The sequence below is a fragment of the Myotis yumanensis genome, unplaced genomic scaffold (genome assembly GCF_028538775.1).
Source record: "Myotis yumanensis isolate MYYU_CA2020_CCGP unplaced genomic scaffold, mMyoYum1.0.hap1 SCAF_5, whole genome shotgun sequence".
Classification (NCBI taxonomy): Eukaryota; Metazoa; Chordata; class Mammalia; order Chiroptera; family Vespertilionidae; genus Myotis; species Myotis yumanensis.
Window position 1 is genome coordinate 33,472,483 of NW_027223756.1, and position 16,872 is coordinate 33,489,354.

At 36.8% G+C, this 16,872-nt stretch overlaps 1 protein-coding gene across 2 annotated transcripts in view; it reads right to left on the minus strand.

The window, feature by feature from the left end:
- The window catches only part of SEC24A (SEC24 homolog A, COPII coat complex component), a 64,404-nt gene that overhangs the window by 18,151 nt on the left and 29,381 nt on the right, over positions 1–16,872 (minus strand). For both annotated transcript variants that reach the window (XM_070414982.1, XM_070414981.1), the window contains 6 exons: positions 16,277–16,403; positions 14,396–14,505; positions 12,627–12,739; positions 10,995–11,113; positions 2,269–2,324; positions 966–1,172 (listed from right to left, as the gene is read on the minus strand). In XM_070414982.1, coding sequence (XP_070271083.1) covers positions 966–1,172; positions 2,269–2,324; positions 10,995–11,113; positions 12,627–12,739; positions 14,396–14,505; positions 16,277–16,403 — 732 coding nt within the window. The remainder of the gene's footprint in view (positions 1–965; positions 1,173–2,268; positions 2,325–10,994; positions 11,114–12,626; positions 12,740–14,395; positions 14,506–16,276; positions 16,404–16,872) is intronic.

The following is a 16,872-nucleotide window of genomic DNA, read 5'->3' on the forward strand; positions in this document are numbered from 1 at the left end:
TATGTAATACCTATTTAGCCCTTTTAACTACCATAAGAGATGGGTACTATCATTATTTTCATTTTATAAATATAAAGGCAACAAGAGGCAAAGAAATTAAGTAACTATTCAAGCTCATGCATCTAAAAAGCAGTGGAACTTAGACTGACTCCAGGACCAACACCATTATCATTATAGCATATGGCTTCTCATAATCTTTTTGAGAAACATATATCTCAAACTACGTTTATAAATATAAGATGCTCAAAAGTAATGCATAGCAGTCAACATACCAAACTATGAGTATTTTTTACTGATCACTCAGGTTCTACTTTGTCCCTAGCAAGCTTATTCTCTTAGTCTGCCTTTCTCATTAAAGGCAGGCTGCATTGCTAATGGCATGCTAAAGATCTAAAAATAAGGTAAGAGTGAATCAGGTAGAAAATCCTATATAATAAAAGCCTAATATGCTAATGATATGCTAAGGTTGCTCTACCGCTTGCTATGATGTGCACTGATCACCAGGAGGCAGAAACTCTGACCAACAGGTTAGCTTTCTGCTGGGGTCCGGCCGTTTGGGACTGAGTGAGATGGGCCGGACACACCCTGGAGCCCTCCCGTGGTCCCTCCCCGGCTGGCCAACCTCCCATGTCTCTCCCCGGTCCTGATCATGCACCGGTGGGGTAACTTGGCCTGGCCTGTGCTCTCTCACAATCTGGGACCCCTTAGGGGATGTCGGAGAGCCGGTTTTGGCCTGATCCCACAGGCCAGGCTGAGGGACCCACTGGTGCACGAATTTGTGCACCGGGCCTCTAGTAATGTAATAAAACAGAAAAGTCTATATAAGAAAGAAACACTTTACCTATTTTCTCATATTCCCTACTCTCCACAACTGAAATATAAATTAAAAAAAAACAAAAACAAGCTCTATGATCAGAGACAGAACACCAATATAAATCTTATCATAGATTTGATGACCTTCTAACCTTAGCAGATGACCTTTGGTTGGGTTCCTCTCGTGGTTTCAGGGCTCCTACTCCAAGATTTGGGAGTTGTGTTTGAAAGACAGACATTCGACCACCAGTTGGGGACATCAGCTTAAAGGCAGCCTGAAGTGCAGGACCCAAGGCACTCTGGGTCTCCAGGGTCTTGGCGAACATTTGTGGCAAAGTTTTCAGTAAATCTTGGACAAGCTTGTGAAATAAAACAAGAAAACTCAAGAGTGTTACAATTGAAAAATTTTTTTTTACAAAAAGCCAGTAACTAATACAATAGACAAAACACTGAGTCATGATGATGGTCAGAGAATCTACAGACAGTACAGTAAACAATGAAGTAGGTCAAATAACAAGAAAGTCATTTTAAATAAACATTATAAATTGGCAAGCAAGACAAATAAAAATTGCGGCCTTACAGTTCTTGCACATGCAAGTAGTCCAGCAAGACTATAAGTCCAAAATGTATCCAAAAGAGCCATCACAGTTTAGAGATTTGATTTCTTTTAATGCCGTGAAATATGGCCTTCTCAATCACCTCTACACACTGTATTCTTTTTAGTTCCAAAATGAGTTTAACTTTTCCCTACTGCAAAATCTACGATATACAGTAAATTTGCCAACTAGTAATAATCACAAAAAAAGAAAAACAAAATGAAAAACACCTATTTAGGTTAGGATGTACAAATAGAGAGAGTTAATAGGAAAAAATATATCGCACTATGGCGAAGTCACCATTGCCAAGAGCTGAGACCATAGACTTGCTAGTTAAAATGTTACCCCTACGGCATATATGCATATACAGGGTAGACAACATCCCCCCTTCAGACACATTCTGTTCACCTCTCACTGTATTATGTCATGGCAATTTCCAGGCAGGTAATAAGAGTTTCTTCTGCACTGACCCCAATGACACTCTGTGAATCAGAAAAGCACAGGGCACTGAAAGCAGCCTAACTAAAGTGCTTCTGTGTAGTGACCAGAAGCTTATCTCAGTAACCCTCCCGGTTTCCCAAGTGGCTGGCAAGGCAGGTTTCCTTCAGGTTTTCCTCCTTAATGGAATAGGCTCATCTTCTACCCAACTACAAATAACTTGCTACATTAGACTTAAAAGCAATCAGTTCAAAGGCATAGTCAAGAGTAGTTCTTTTGATAAATTTTAATTAACATCAAAATATAAAATGCTACACATATTAGAAATGTCATAGAAAGAAGCAAAATTTTACTTAATATTTTAAAAATATATTCCTTCAATATTGCAATTAAACATGTTGGATAGGAAAATGTGCCTTACCTCTTTACTTTCATTTAAATTTACTAATAAGTTCTCCGGCATAGGTATAAAAATATCTGAAATAAATAAATATTTTTTTAAAAAATTGTTAAAGGTGTCCCAAAACCACCTCCTCCTCCACTATAGCACATGTCTGTGTGTGTATGATTTAGGTATTTATTGGAATTTAACTGTTCTTTTTTTTTTTTTTAATCCTCACCTGAGGATATTTTTCCATTGATTTTTAGAGAGAGTGGAAGAGAGGGAAAGACAGAGAGAAATATCGATGTGAGAGAAACACACTGACTGGTTGCCTCCTGCACGCACCCTGACCAGGGCCCAGGCCACGGAGGAGTCTGCAACCAAGGTACATGTCCTTAACCAGAGTTGAATCCGGGACCCTTCAGTCCGCCGGCCAACGCTTTATCCACTGAGCCAAACTGGCTAGGGCTGGAACTTAATTGTTCCCATGTAAAAGATAAATAGAAACTATTAGAAACTATTGATTCACAAGCACTCAGTAAGGGTTTGCACAAGTGCTCTGTTTCTTAGGTTAAAGGCAACAATTCAGAACCCTACTTTATAAAGTTCTTGCTTAGCCCTGAAAGCCAGCCAAAAAAACACTTATTTAAAAAAAAAAAAAAGCCAGGGCCAGTGTGGCTCAGTTGGTGGAGTGTTGTCCCCTGCACCAAAAGGTCGAGGATTCGATTCCTGGTCAAGGCACATGCTCAGGTTTTGGGTTCAATCCCCAGTCAGGGTTCGTATAAGAGACAACAGATTGATGTTTCTCTCTCATATCAATATTTCTCTCTCTCTCTCTAAATTCAATAATAATAATGAAAAACAGGTTGACATACAAGAAAGAATACTATGTCTTTAATATAAGCATAACACAGCCCACTGACAGACCGTCACTCAAAAAGCAGCTATTTTCTCATAAAGAAGGTGTCCACCAGTACCACTACTTATGGGACTGCAAAATCAAGTGAACCAGAAAATATGCTAACTGACCACATCAGATGAGCTTCTCAGGATTCAAATCTATTCTTGCTAACAAATTAAATTATCTTCCTGAAAAGGAAGCAAACTGGGACAAAAGGAAGGAAATGTCGGTGGTGGATGATTATATCTTATATCTATATTAGTGTAACGTTTTTTATTACAAGAAAATAAGCTTTATTATAATGCTTGTAAAAAATAATACCAACAATTAACTTGAAACATTAAGTACTTACTTTAGCTGTCATATAAAAAATATACTGTTTCAATTTCTTCCCTGTCTTTTTTAAAATTAAAATTTTAGCCCTAGCCGGTTTGGCTCAGTGGATAGAGCATCAGCCTGCGGACTAAAGGGTCCCAGGTTCGATTCGGGCCAAGGGCACATGCCTGGGTTGCGGGCTTGATCTCCACCCCCACCCCAGTAGGGGGTGTGCAGGAGGCAGCCAATCAATGATTCTCTCTCATCATTGATGTTTCTCTCTCTCTCTACCCCCCTTCCTCTTTCAAATCAATAAAAATATGTTTTAAAAATTGTCCTTAAAAAAACACAAACTTTAGCCCTGGTGGTGTGCTTAGTGGTTAGAGCATCAGCCCATGCACCCAAGGGTCATGGGTTTGACTGCTGATCTAGGGCACATCTGGATTGAAGTTTCAATTCCTGGACCTGGTTGGGGTGCATGTGAGAGGAAACCAATAGTGTCTCTCTCACAGCAATGTTTCTCTTTCTCTTTCTTCCTCTCTCTCTCTCCCCTCCCTCAGTTCCCTGAATTCTCTCTAAAAAAAAATTTAAACTTTAATCAGTTTTGCCCTGGCCAGTGTTGCTCAGTGATTAGAGCGTTGGCCTGCACATTGAAGGATCTTGGGTTTGATTCCTGGTGAAGAGCACGTACCTGGGTTGCAGGTTCTCTCCCTGCCCTGGTCACAATGTGTGCAGGAGGCAACCAGTCAATGTATCTCTCTCACATCAACGTTTCTCTTTCTCTCTCTCCCCCCTCCATTTTTCCCTCCCACTCTCTCTCTGAAAAGTAATGGAAAAAAATATCCTCAGGTGAGGATTAGCAAAAAAAATGTTCAAATAAGTTCTATTGAGATATAATTCACCCTTGTAGAAGATATAATTAGTGATTTTTAATATATTCAGAGTTGCACAACTGTCACCGCTATCTAATTCCAGACACTTTCCTCATCTCCAAAAGAAAACCTTCACTGATTACCAGTCAGTCACTCCTCAGTTCTCTGCCAATCACCACAGCTCTAAGTAGCTTCCAGTCTGTGTCTCTAGATTTGCCTATTCTAGACATTTCATATTAATGGAGTTACACTACAAGGTCCTTTTTGACTGATTTTTTAAAACTTAGCATATTGTTTTCAAGGTTCATCCATGTTCTAGCATCAGTATTTTATTCTTTTTATTGTATGGATATACCACATTTTGTTTATTCATTCAGCAAAAGATGAACATTTGGGTTGTTACTACTTTTTGGCTATGTTGCTGTGGACATTCATGTACACATTTTTGTGTAGACTGGGTTCAATTTTCTTGAATATTGAGTGGAACTGCTGAGACATATGGAACTCTATGTTTACTTCTGAAGAAATGACAGACTGTTTTGCACAGTGGCTGAACCATTTGCCATTCCCACAAGCAGTGTAAGAGAGTTCCAATTTCTCCACATCCTTGCAAATATTTGTTATTGTCCTTTCTTTTTTCCCCCCTCTATTTCAAAGTTATTTTTATTTTTCAATTACAGTTGACATAATTATATTAGTTTCAGGTATACAGCCCAGTGATTAGACATTACATAACTTACTAAGTGATCATCCAATAAATCTCACAACCATGACAAGTTATTAGAATATTATTGTCTATATTCCCTAAACTGTACTTTGTATCTCTATGACTATTCCGTAAAAACCAATTTGGACTTCTTAATACCTTCACCTTTTTCACCCTCCTTCCCCCTAACCCCTCTCCCATTTTGAATTGTCAAAATGTCCTCTGTATCTATCAGTGTATTTCTGTTCTGCTTGTTATTTTGTTAAGATTTAATTGTTGCCAGATAGATATTTGTTGCCATTTTCTTTCGATATTTATATTTTCTTCTTCTTTTTAAACAAGACCCATTAATATTTCATCTAATACTGGTTTGGTGATGAACTCCTTAACTTTTTCTTGTCTGTGAAGCTCTATCTGTCCTTCGATTCTAAATTACAGTTTTGCTGGGGAGAATAATCTTAGTTGTAGGTCGTTGCTTTTCATCACTTTAAATACTTTGTGCCAATCCCTTCTGGTCTGCAAAGTTTCTGTTGAAATTAGCTGACAATTTTATGGGAGCTTCTTTGTAACCAATTGTCTTTCTCTTGCTGCTTTTAAGATTCTCTCTTTAACCTTCTGCATTTTAATTATGATGTGTCTTGGTGTGGGCCTCTTTGGGTTCATCTTGTTTGGGACTCTGTACTTCCCCTGGACTTGCATGTCTATTTCCTTCTCCGGGTTAGGGAAGTTTTCTGTCATAAATTTTTCAAATAGGTTTTCAATTTCTTGCTCTCTTCTTCTGGCACCCCCATGATGTGAAAACATTAATATACTTGAAGCTGTCTCAGAAGCTCCTTACACTATCCTCATTTTTTAAAATTTCTTTTTCTTTCTGTTCTTTTTATATTCCAAATCACTGATTTGATTCTCAGCGTCATCTGCTCTACTGTTGATTCCCTGTAAATTATTCTTCATTTCAGTTAGTGTATGCTTAATTTTAGGAAAATCTGAAGCATGATCCAAGACAGGCCATTCCTATTGAAAAGTCTAAAAGATGAGTGGGGTAGGACCTCAGGGAATCACCAGGGCAGGGCAAACAGTGTGAGCCAGATTGATGGAGTCTTAGAGATGAAGCCTGTCTGCTGGCTCTGTGGGGGGAGGGCTCATCAAAAGACCAATGGCCTCTGCTAGCACTTCTGTCTGGGAGAAAGTTGCCCCTCCCCCCAAGTTCTTGCCCTGAGGCTGGACAATTCAGTTCCTCCCCATATGTTCTCTGGTGCCTTTAACGCTGCAGCCCCAGTCCTGGAGCTCAGAGGGAGTGAGTCTGAGCAAGTCAGTGTGCAGGTCCTTTAAAAGGAACTGCCCAAGACTCCAATAGCCCTCCTTCTCCCTCATCCTCAATCCCCGCTGTTTTTTACAACCAGGAGTTATGAAGACTTCTCTTCCTGGCACTGCAACCCTGGGCTGGCAACCCCTTGCTCCTCAGGGGGGACCTCTGCAGCTGAGATGTCCCTCCCAATTTTTTCCACCAACTGTGAGTTTAGGACCAGCCCCTTCTACTGGGCCTTAATATGCCTTCTTCTTTAATTCCCTATTTGTAAGACTTCCATTTAGCCAGGGTTCAGGTAGTTCTGAATGATGGTGTTGTATAGTTGTAATTTTGATGTGGTTATAAGAGGAGTGGAGTACTTAGTTTACCTATGCTGCCATCTTGCCCAAAAGTCCTTTTTTTCTTCTTCTTCTATGTGACATCCAGCAAGGGATATTCCATCTATCAGGTCATGTATAAAATTGAGAGAGGCTGGAACACAACAGTAATTCACAACTTGGCCCACCATGAGAATTACCTGTTTAGATTTTACTTTATGCTAATAAAAGTATCTGGGTGAAAGGAGGTGATCTGTTGTGAATATTTAGAACCAAAACAGAAACAAGCTCTCCTCAATTACTGCCCTTTAAAGAGGTACATTAAATCTACATTGTTTATGGATTCCTTACTTGTGAATTTACCTACTCACTAAAATTTACTTGTAACCCCAAAACCAATACTCATAGTGCATTTACAGACATTTTCAGAAATGAAAACTGATTCTGAAAATTTGTTAACTGATGTGAGGTGGCATCTGGCGGTTTTCATTTGTATTTCCCTGATAACTCAAGTACTTAATGGCCAACTGTATATAAAGAATACTGACTGTTGTGTGAATAGAGATGTTTATTCAATTCCTTCGCCCAATTTTTAATTATGTTATTTGTCTTTTTATTAAGTTGTAGTTCTGAACATAATTTAGATGTAATTCTCTGATCAGATATATGATTTACAAATATTTTCTTTCATTCTAATGTTTTCTTTCATTCTATGGATTCTCAGATCACTTTTTTTTTTTTTGTTAATCCTCACCTGAGGATATTTTTCCATTGATCTTTTAGAGAGAGTGGTAGTGAGAGGAAAAGACAGAGAGAAACACTGATGTGAGAGAAACACATCGATTGGTTGCCTCCTGCAATCAAACCCAGGACCTTTTGGCCCGCAGGCCGACACTCTATCCACTGAGCCTAACCAGCTAGGGCTCAGTTCACTTTCTTGATGGTGTCCTTTGAATTTAACACAAAAGTTTTTAATTTTGAAGAAGTCTAATTTATCTATGTTTTTCTTGTTTGTGTTTTTGGTGCTATATCTTAAGAAATCACTGCCTAATCCAAGGTCACAAAGACTTATTTCTATATTTTCATCTAACAGTTTTATAGTTTTAGTCTCACACTTAAGTTAATTTTTTAAATTGTGGTAAAACATACGAAATATAACAAATGTATCATCTTGCCATTTTAAGTGTACAATTCAGTGGTATTAAAGACATTCACAGTGTTTGTAACCATCACTGTTATATTTTCAAAAGTTTTCAACACCCCAAACAGAAATCCTATACCCAACTATATATATAAAAGCCTAAGCGACCATTACAACCAAACGACCAGTCGCTATGACGTGCTTTGACCACCAGACACTCAATGCAGGAGCTGTCCCCTGGTGGTCAGTGTGTTCCCACAGGGGGAGCACCACTCAGCTAGGCTCACGGCTGGCGAGTGCAGCTGTGGCGGCGCGAGCCTCTCCTGCCTTTGCGGCAGTGCTACTGAGCAGTGGTGGCAGCAGCAGGTGCAGCGGAGCTGGGATGAGCAGCAGCAGAGCTGTGCCTAGCCCTGGCCGGGGCTCCTAGCTAGCTGTCTGCTGCTTTGGCGCTGCTATATCCCTGGTAGGGGGGTGGGGGGGGGGAATGTTGGATTGCAGGGATCGGGCTGAAACCCAGAAGTCCGACATCCCCCGAGGGGTCACAGATTATGAGAGGGCACAGGCCAGGCTGAGGGACCCCATCCATGCATGAATCCGTGCACCGGGCCTCTATTTAAATAATAATTCCCTATTCTTCTTTCCTACCCAGCCCTTGGTAATCTGTATTCTACTTTCAATTTCTATGAATTTTCTGTTCTTGGTACCTCATATAAGTGGAATTATACAATATCTGTTCTTGTGTCTGGCTTATTTCACTTTGTATAGTGTTTTCAAGGTTATCCACGTATGTAGCATAAGTCAGAATTTCATGCTTGCCCTGGCTAGTGTGGCTCAGTTGGTTAGAGCATTGTCCCATACACCAAAAGGCTGTGGGTTCAATCCGTAGTCAGGACAAGTGCAGGAGGCAACCAATTGATGTTTCTTTCCCTCTCTCTCTCCCTTCCTCTCTCTATGATCAATTTTTTTAAGTGATCATAAAAAAAGAATTTCATTCTTGAGGATGAATAAATAACATTCCATTTTATTTATATTGTTTACCCTTTCATCTGTTGATGGGTGGTTTCCACCTTTTGGCCTTGGTAAATAATGTTGCTGTGCCCAGCCAGCATGGCTCAGTGGTTGAACGTCAATCTATGAACCAGAATGTTAAGGAGGTTCGATTCCTGGTCAGGGCACATGCCCCAGTTGTGGGCTCGATCCCCAGTGGAGCCAGTGCAAGAGGCAGCCAATCGATGATTCTCTCTCATCGTTGGTGTTTCTATCTCTTTTTCCCTCTCCCTTCCTCTCTGAAATCAATAAAAATATATATTAAAAAATAATGGTGCTATGAACAATGGCATACAAGTATTTGTTAGGTGTACCTGCTTTCAATTCCTTTAGGTATATACAGGAAAGAATATTAGATCACAATGTGTTAAAACTTTTACAGGAACTGCTAAACCATTTTTAATAGCACTGTACCATTTTTATTTTAAATTTTTATTTATTATATATATTTATTTTATTTCACCCATTCTCCAACCCCTCCCATTTGGCAACCATCAGCTTGTTCTCTACATCTATGCATCCATTTCTATCTGACTTCTTTCACTTAGCATAATACCCTCTCAGTTCATCCATGTTGTTGCAGATAGCAAGATTTCATTCTTTTTTACTGATGAGTACTATTCCATTGTGTGTATACCGCACACACACACACACACAGGACATCTTCTTTATCCATTCATCTATTGATGGACACCTAGGTTGTTTCCCATATCCTGCTTTTGTAAGTACTGATGCAATGAATATAGGGGAGCATATGTCTTTTTGAATTCGTGTTTTTGTTTTCTTCAGATAAGTATCCAGAAGTAGAATTGCTGGATCAAATGGCAGCTGTTTTTAATTTTTTGAGGACTCTCCATACTGTTTTCCACAATGGCTGCACCAGCAGTGCCACCAACAATGTACAACAGTTCCAATGTTTCCACATCCCTGCCAATATTTGTTGCTTTCCGTTTTGGGGTAATAGCCATACCAGTGAACATGAAATGTGGTATCTCATTGTGGTTTTTGATTTGCATTTCTCTAATGACTAATAACATTAGGTATTTTGTCATTATTTCATTATTGGTCATTTGTATATATTCTTTAGAGAAATATCTATTCCAGCTCTTTCCCTATTTTTGATGTCATTTTGTTGTTGAGTAGTTCTTTAGATGTATTGAATATTAATCCTTCCTTAGATATACTAGTATGATTTGCATATATTTTCTCCCATTCTGTGAGTTGCCTTTTTTATTGTGAGTTGTCTTTTTACTCTCTTGGTAGTGTTCTTTGATATACAATAGTTTTAATATTGAAGAAGTCCATTATTTTTATTATTTTTTCTTTCTTGGTGTCTTTGCTTTCGGTGTCAGACCCAGGAAATCACTGTCAACTCCAATGTCATGAAGATTTTCACCTATGTTTTCTTCTAAGAGTTTTGTATTTTATAGTTTTAGTTCTTAAGTTTGGCTCTTTTATCCATTGAGTTCATTTTTTTTATCTGGTTTAAGGTAAGGGTCCAACTTCATTAATTTGCATGTTCAGTATTCCCAGAACTATTTGTTGAAAAGACTGTATTTTCTGCCCTGGCTGGTGTGGCTCAGTTCATTGAGTATCATCCCATGCTCCAAAAGGTTGCTGGTTCAATTCCCAGTCAGGGTACATGACCAGCTTGGGGCCCGATCCCCAGTGGGGTAAGGCGTTCAGGAGGCAGCCAATTGATGTTTCTCTCTCTTCCTTTCCCTTCCTCTCTCTAAAAACATATTAAAAAAAGAAGACTGTCTTTCCCCATTGAATGTTTTTAGCATCCTTGTAAAAAGTCAAAGCCCATACATATGTGATGGTTTATTTCTGGGTTCTCTATTCTATTATATAATTTCTATATTATATAATTTCTGGGTTCTCTATTGGTCTATATGTCTCTCCTCAAATATTTTTTGAATAAATGTGTTGCCTTGTTTATAATTCACTTTACCTCCATAACTGCTCCCTCCTCCTATTAAATGAGGGATGAACTTAAGGACTCTTACAATTCCAACAATCTTATGATATTATACTCAAGGTTTTCCTCAATATAGAATTAAACCATACACTCTTAATTTATCAAATAGTCATGAAATATTTCTAAAGCTACAAATGACTAAGATAGTTCAGTAATTTCAAGTGTATAATATGTACCTTCAATATCTGAAACTATTAGCATCTGAGGTTGAGAGAGACCTTCTTGAAGACTGTAGAAGTGGATTGTACTATCAAATGTTATGAAGCCAATTTTTGTCCTAGTGTTGCCAGGAAGCCTAAAAGTAAATTTAGAAGAGTATTTTATCAAGTTTTCTCATATTCATATACATATATATTAAATATCCAATAAGAGTTACATGAAAATATCTACTTTCATATTATAGAATTTGTCCTAACATAAACGTTTAACCCCTCCAATGTTTAATCACCATGAAAGCATACCCTACTCAAAGTGAAAACACTACACATAAACCAAACAATCAAGAAAACCCAGTAATAATACAGCAACTCAAAACTCATTATACCTATATAAAATTATATAATCACTTGGAAAATGGCATATAAAAATACTGGAAAGCATAAACAAAACTTTGTAGAAGATTTTAATTTATAAAATACATTATAAAATTACTATATACCTACTCTAAAATTTAATATAAATTTAGATACTGCATAGCTGTTAAAAATTTTACCCATGTTTGGGTGAATCAGTGGACTCTTCCTCAACAGACAATCCCCATATGCAACCTGTAGCGTTAGAAGTACAAATGCTGGCAAGAACAAGGATGCCCCTTATCATCAAGGTAAGGGAGTTAGTTTGTTTTTGATGAGATTTTGTTTTCCATATTCTTCCATAGAACACAAGTACACTATAATGCATTACACTTAAAGGTCACACAAACTTTTATAGGTTACCCTAAGTAACTAAGCACCATTTAAAGTACAGATGTTTAAAAAAAAAAAAGAGAGAGAGAGAGAGAGAGAGAGGAAAAAAAATGTACAGCTATTTTTAAATAAATAAATAAAAAGTAAAGCACAGATATTTTAAGAGACTTATGAGACATAACAGCCAAATGCAATGTGTAAAAATAGTTTAGGTTCTCATTCCAACAAACCTACAGCAAAGAAGCATTTTTGAAACAATCAGAACAAAAACTGAACTGGGTATTAGTTGATATTATGAAATTATTGTTAATTTTGTTTGGTGTGACACTCCTATTTTAATTAGAGCTAAAAATAATTCCAAGTATTTATAGGTAAGATGATATGCTGATTGAGATTTACACTAAAGTACTCAAGCGGGGGGTATGTTTGTATGATTACATAAAGCAAAAACAGCTGAATGCTACCCTGGCCGGTGTGGCTCAGTTGGTGGTAACGTTATCTGTACACCAAAAGGTGGTGGGTTCAATCCATGGTCAGAGCAAGTGAAGGAAGCAACCAATTGATGTTTCTTTCTCCCCATCCCCTCTCCTTTTCTCCCTTCCTCTATAAGATTCGGGGGGCGGAGAGGGGGGGGAAGAATAGCTGAATGCTAAAAATGTTAAAGTTGAGGGAGAAGGGATGAAGAGTTGGAAGTTCATTACATTCTTTCTATTTACTCTATGTTTAAAATTTTTCCAAAATAAAAAGTTAAAATAGAATTTTGGAGAAAGCAAGGCCTAAAGTTCACAACTGACTTAAGTAGGCTTTTAGAATATAATTACATAGCTTTTTTTTGTATTTTAAAACTATTTATCCATTTTGTAAACAGTTAGTTTCCAATTGAAACTGAATCAAGATACTTACAAATCCAGATTGTCTAACAAACTCTGGCAAACTGAATTCAAGTATCCAGTTTCAATTGCATTGTGAGACACATCAAACACAAAGAGGTACACTGGAGGTTGAGGTGGTCGTAACTGGAAAAAAAAAAAAATCTCATTAAATACATTTAATAGGATTAAATTTAAATTTATCATTTGTCCTGTCTACATACAGCAAAACAATAAAATAAGCATTATTTATAAATTATATGGAGACTATAATAAACAACGGAGTAAAAAAATAATGTAGAAAGAATAGAAGTTTAAAAAACAGGCAAAACTATACCATATTGTTTTCAGATGGATACTTAGGGGAAAAAATGAGGATGTGATTGCTATTAGTCAGAAGACTGCTTTCTCCAGCATGGGAAGGGGAGGAAATGTGATCAGAAGGGCTTCTGGGAATATTAGCAACGTTCAATTTCTCGACCTGGGTGGTGCTAACACAGCATTTATAATTATTTGGCATACTATATATTTTTGTTTTATAGATTTTTCCATATGTGCATTATATTTCACAACTTAGGGGGAATTACAGTTCTGAAAGTGACAAATTAAGTTGCCTGAGCTCGTTATTTAACAAACACATTTCAGCCAAGTTTCACAAAAATGTACGACTATGTTTTTAAACTTCCCAATTCAAAGATCTGTTTTCAATTCAATAAAAAGCAGCAAGTAACCACAATCAGAACTGGCGCATATAGTGTACTAACTTTTGTGTGTGGTTGTGGGGGTTTTTTTTGTAAATATTACTTGCTGAATCACAGAATCTGTTGCCCCAAGAGGTAAGTTGAGAAGAAGCAAAACCTCTTGCTATAGGCAAGTTCTAAATTTAAAGAAAGCCATTTTCGTAAAACCTGGTAGATAAAAGAAAAGAAATCCAGGAAGGCCAATTCAAAAGAACAAATGCTTCTGCACTTTTTGCTTTTAACTCAACAAAGGGACAGCTACTACCAACCAACCATTCATTCATTCATTCTTTAATCCGCACTGGAGGATATTTTTTCCACTGATTTTTTTACAGAGAGTGGAAGGGTGGGAAGGAGGGAGAGGTGGGAGAGAGAGAGAGAGAGAGAGAGAGAGAGAGAGAGAGAGAGAAGCATCTATGTGAGAGACACATTGATTGCCTACCAAACGAGACCTGATCAGGGCCGGGGATCGAGCCTGCAACCCAAGTACTTGCCCTTGACCAGAATCGAACCTGCAAACCTGCCCACTCACCAAAGGGTTGCAGGTTTGATTCCTGGCCAAGGGCACGTTTCTGGGTTGCAGGTTCCATACCCAGCTCCGACCGCATTTGGGAGGCAACCAATCTATGTCTATCGATGTCTCTTTCTGTCTCTCTCTCTCCATCTCCCTCCTCCCTCCCTTCCACTCCCTTTCAAAATGGATGGAAAAAATATCCCACTCCTCGAGTGAGGATTAATAAACAACGACAAAAAAAGTACTTGGAGGAGGATGCTCATCACACCATTATTTGTAATTTAAAAAATTGGAAGTGACTTAAAAGTAACTATGATCTCAACATGGTATTGCAATTTCTAGATGAACACACGAGAATCATAAGTGGAACTTTACATACTAGTACACTTTTCAGACTTATCCTTATATACTAATTAACTATTTTTATAATGAACATGTATAACTTTTCTAAATTTAAAACCATAAAATTTTGTTAAAGGATGCTATGTTGTTTTATTTAAAACCCACTATTATGAGATAAATACGTTATATAAAAAAATGAAAACTTACCATGTATTCTGAAGGAGCCATAAACTCAATTGTAGCATTTTGAACTTCAGGTCTTCTGTGAGGCTCTCCATAGGCTCTGGTCAAAGGGTTGTACATGAATTCTTCAGGAACTATATAAGTTGACAACATAAAATGATACAACTGAGATTAAGTTTAATAAACCTTGTGTTTGGCTTTTTCTTATTTAGTAATTTATAAATACTTCAATATAGACTAAATGTTAAGGGATAATATGTACACTTTGTTTTTGAGGTCCATTCAAGTTCTTCATATACTAAATGGTCCTGCATATGTCTTACTTTTATTTACTAAATCACTGTTATTTTTTTTCTTTCCCTGTCTTCTAATATCCTCTTCATCTTAATTCTTGCTAAAGCTTTTCTAAAATAGCTTGAAAAAATGATAAAAACTTATTAAATGCCAATAATTTTTTTAACAAGGATATTAACATTTGACACATAATATGTAAAGACTCTGGATACTCCTTGAAAGGTATGGTAAAAACACTTAAAAGTTTAAAGTCTAAAGATATGGTGAATTTCATTAATTAATAAGACCTCTATGGAACATCAGTTGCCTACCACTTATGATATAATGGAGCTCAAAGAGTATTTTCTAAATGAATTATCATTGCAGCTGTCTTCTAACTGTTTAGAAATTCAAATTCTTATGTAGCTAAAGGATAAGCCATAGTTCATGAAATGGTCTGTGCTGCATATGAAAGTGACTTCAACCTTTATTACCATTTCATTTCATATACTGAAGCACATATACGTAAGATTTTAAGATGTACTAAACACTATACATATATTTTCTGAATTATTATAGAATAAAAAGAATGCTCTTACTCTATCCTCACTTTCCTCTACTCTTGAATGCATAAAATAAGTAGAACAAATCAATGTCTCTCTCTCTCTCTAATCAATAAATAAAAACATTTTTTAAATGATTTTGAGAGATATCTTAAATTCCTTTATTTCCCAATGCTCAATGAAATTTCCTTCCAAGCAGAGACTTAATTTTCAATGTAGATATCAGCATACACTTTTTCTTCTAGAATCCTATTAAAGTGTAGTTGGTTAGATGATATTCCTCAAAAGTAAATTGTGAAACAGTTGAAAGAGATCTCCTCCTTCTCAATTACTGAGAAAACTACATTCAACTAACCTTCCAGCACTGCCCACCTCTCTTCATACAGCAGTGAATAAAGCTAATGGCAGCTAATCTGTGGACTTACTTTCTTTTACCCCTAGAGCAGTGATTTTCAACCTTTTTCATCTCATGGCATACATGAACTAATTTACTAAAATTATGTGGCACACCAGAAAATATATTATATATTTTGTTGATTTGACAAAAAAAAAAAAAGGTATAATTTTGATTCATTCACACCTGACGGCTATTGTTGTGTTGGCTGTTGTCATTTTTTATTTGACAATCTAAGGGAAAAGAGGTCAGGGCCCCTGACTAGTCAGGTATTTATGCGTTTTAAAAATTCTTTCCCTCTCTCTGTCTAGGTGCACCGGTTGAAAATCGCTGCCCTAGATTAAAGGCATTGGACAATTTCTAAATAAAAATATTTCATAAATTACAGACTTAAGTAACACCATAAAATATGCCATTTATTATTATACCCAACATAATAAATGTAAAATAGTGGTATCAAAGTAATATTATCACTTTTTTTTTTTTTTGCCTAAGAAGAATATAATTATTTATATGTAGAAATAAGTGCACAGAAAAAAGTTAACAGAAGCTATTTCTGAGTGGAATGTTTACAGGTAAGTAAGACAGGGCTGTTGATTTTTTTAACTTCACATTTGTATTATCTGATTTCCTACAATGGAAGTAAAAATTTTAAAATGTTTCAAAAAAACATACCATCATTGACTTGGTAACATAAGTTACACTTCCATCTCCTTTGATCAAGAAAGCTGACAAAAGGGTTGATGTATGTCCTGCATGAACGGCATCTCACAATTGTACTGGAGGTAACCACAGGCAATTGCTGAAAAAAACAACTAATTTTTTTAAGGCAGTGATCATTGTAACTAAGGCGAAGCACGAATCATACTTCCAAATAATTGTTGGGATATTATAACTTTGGAGGAAAAAACCCTAGGGTAAAAAGTGCCCAAAATGCGACACAAAAAATTACGTAGCAGAGATGTATTGATTTGAAACCCTGTTGCTTTCTCCAGGACTGGTCTCTTAAATTTTACCTTTTAAAAAGTACTTATTTTCTCATTAACATTTATACACAAAATCAACATAGTAAACTTATAATGTATTTTTGAGATGGGTGGCAAAGGAATGATCAACATTCTAAAACAGGGGTGGGGAACCTTTTTCTGCCAAGAGCCATTTCGACATATATAACATCATTTTTGGACCATACAAAATTAGCCTGTTATATTTTATCAAACATTCAATTAACTCACCGCTAATGCCTTGGCAGAGCCAGACAAAATCATTTC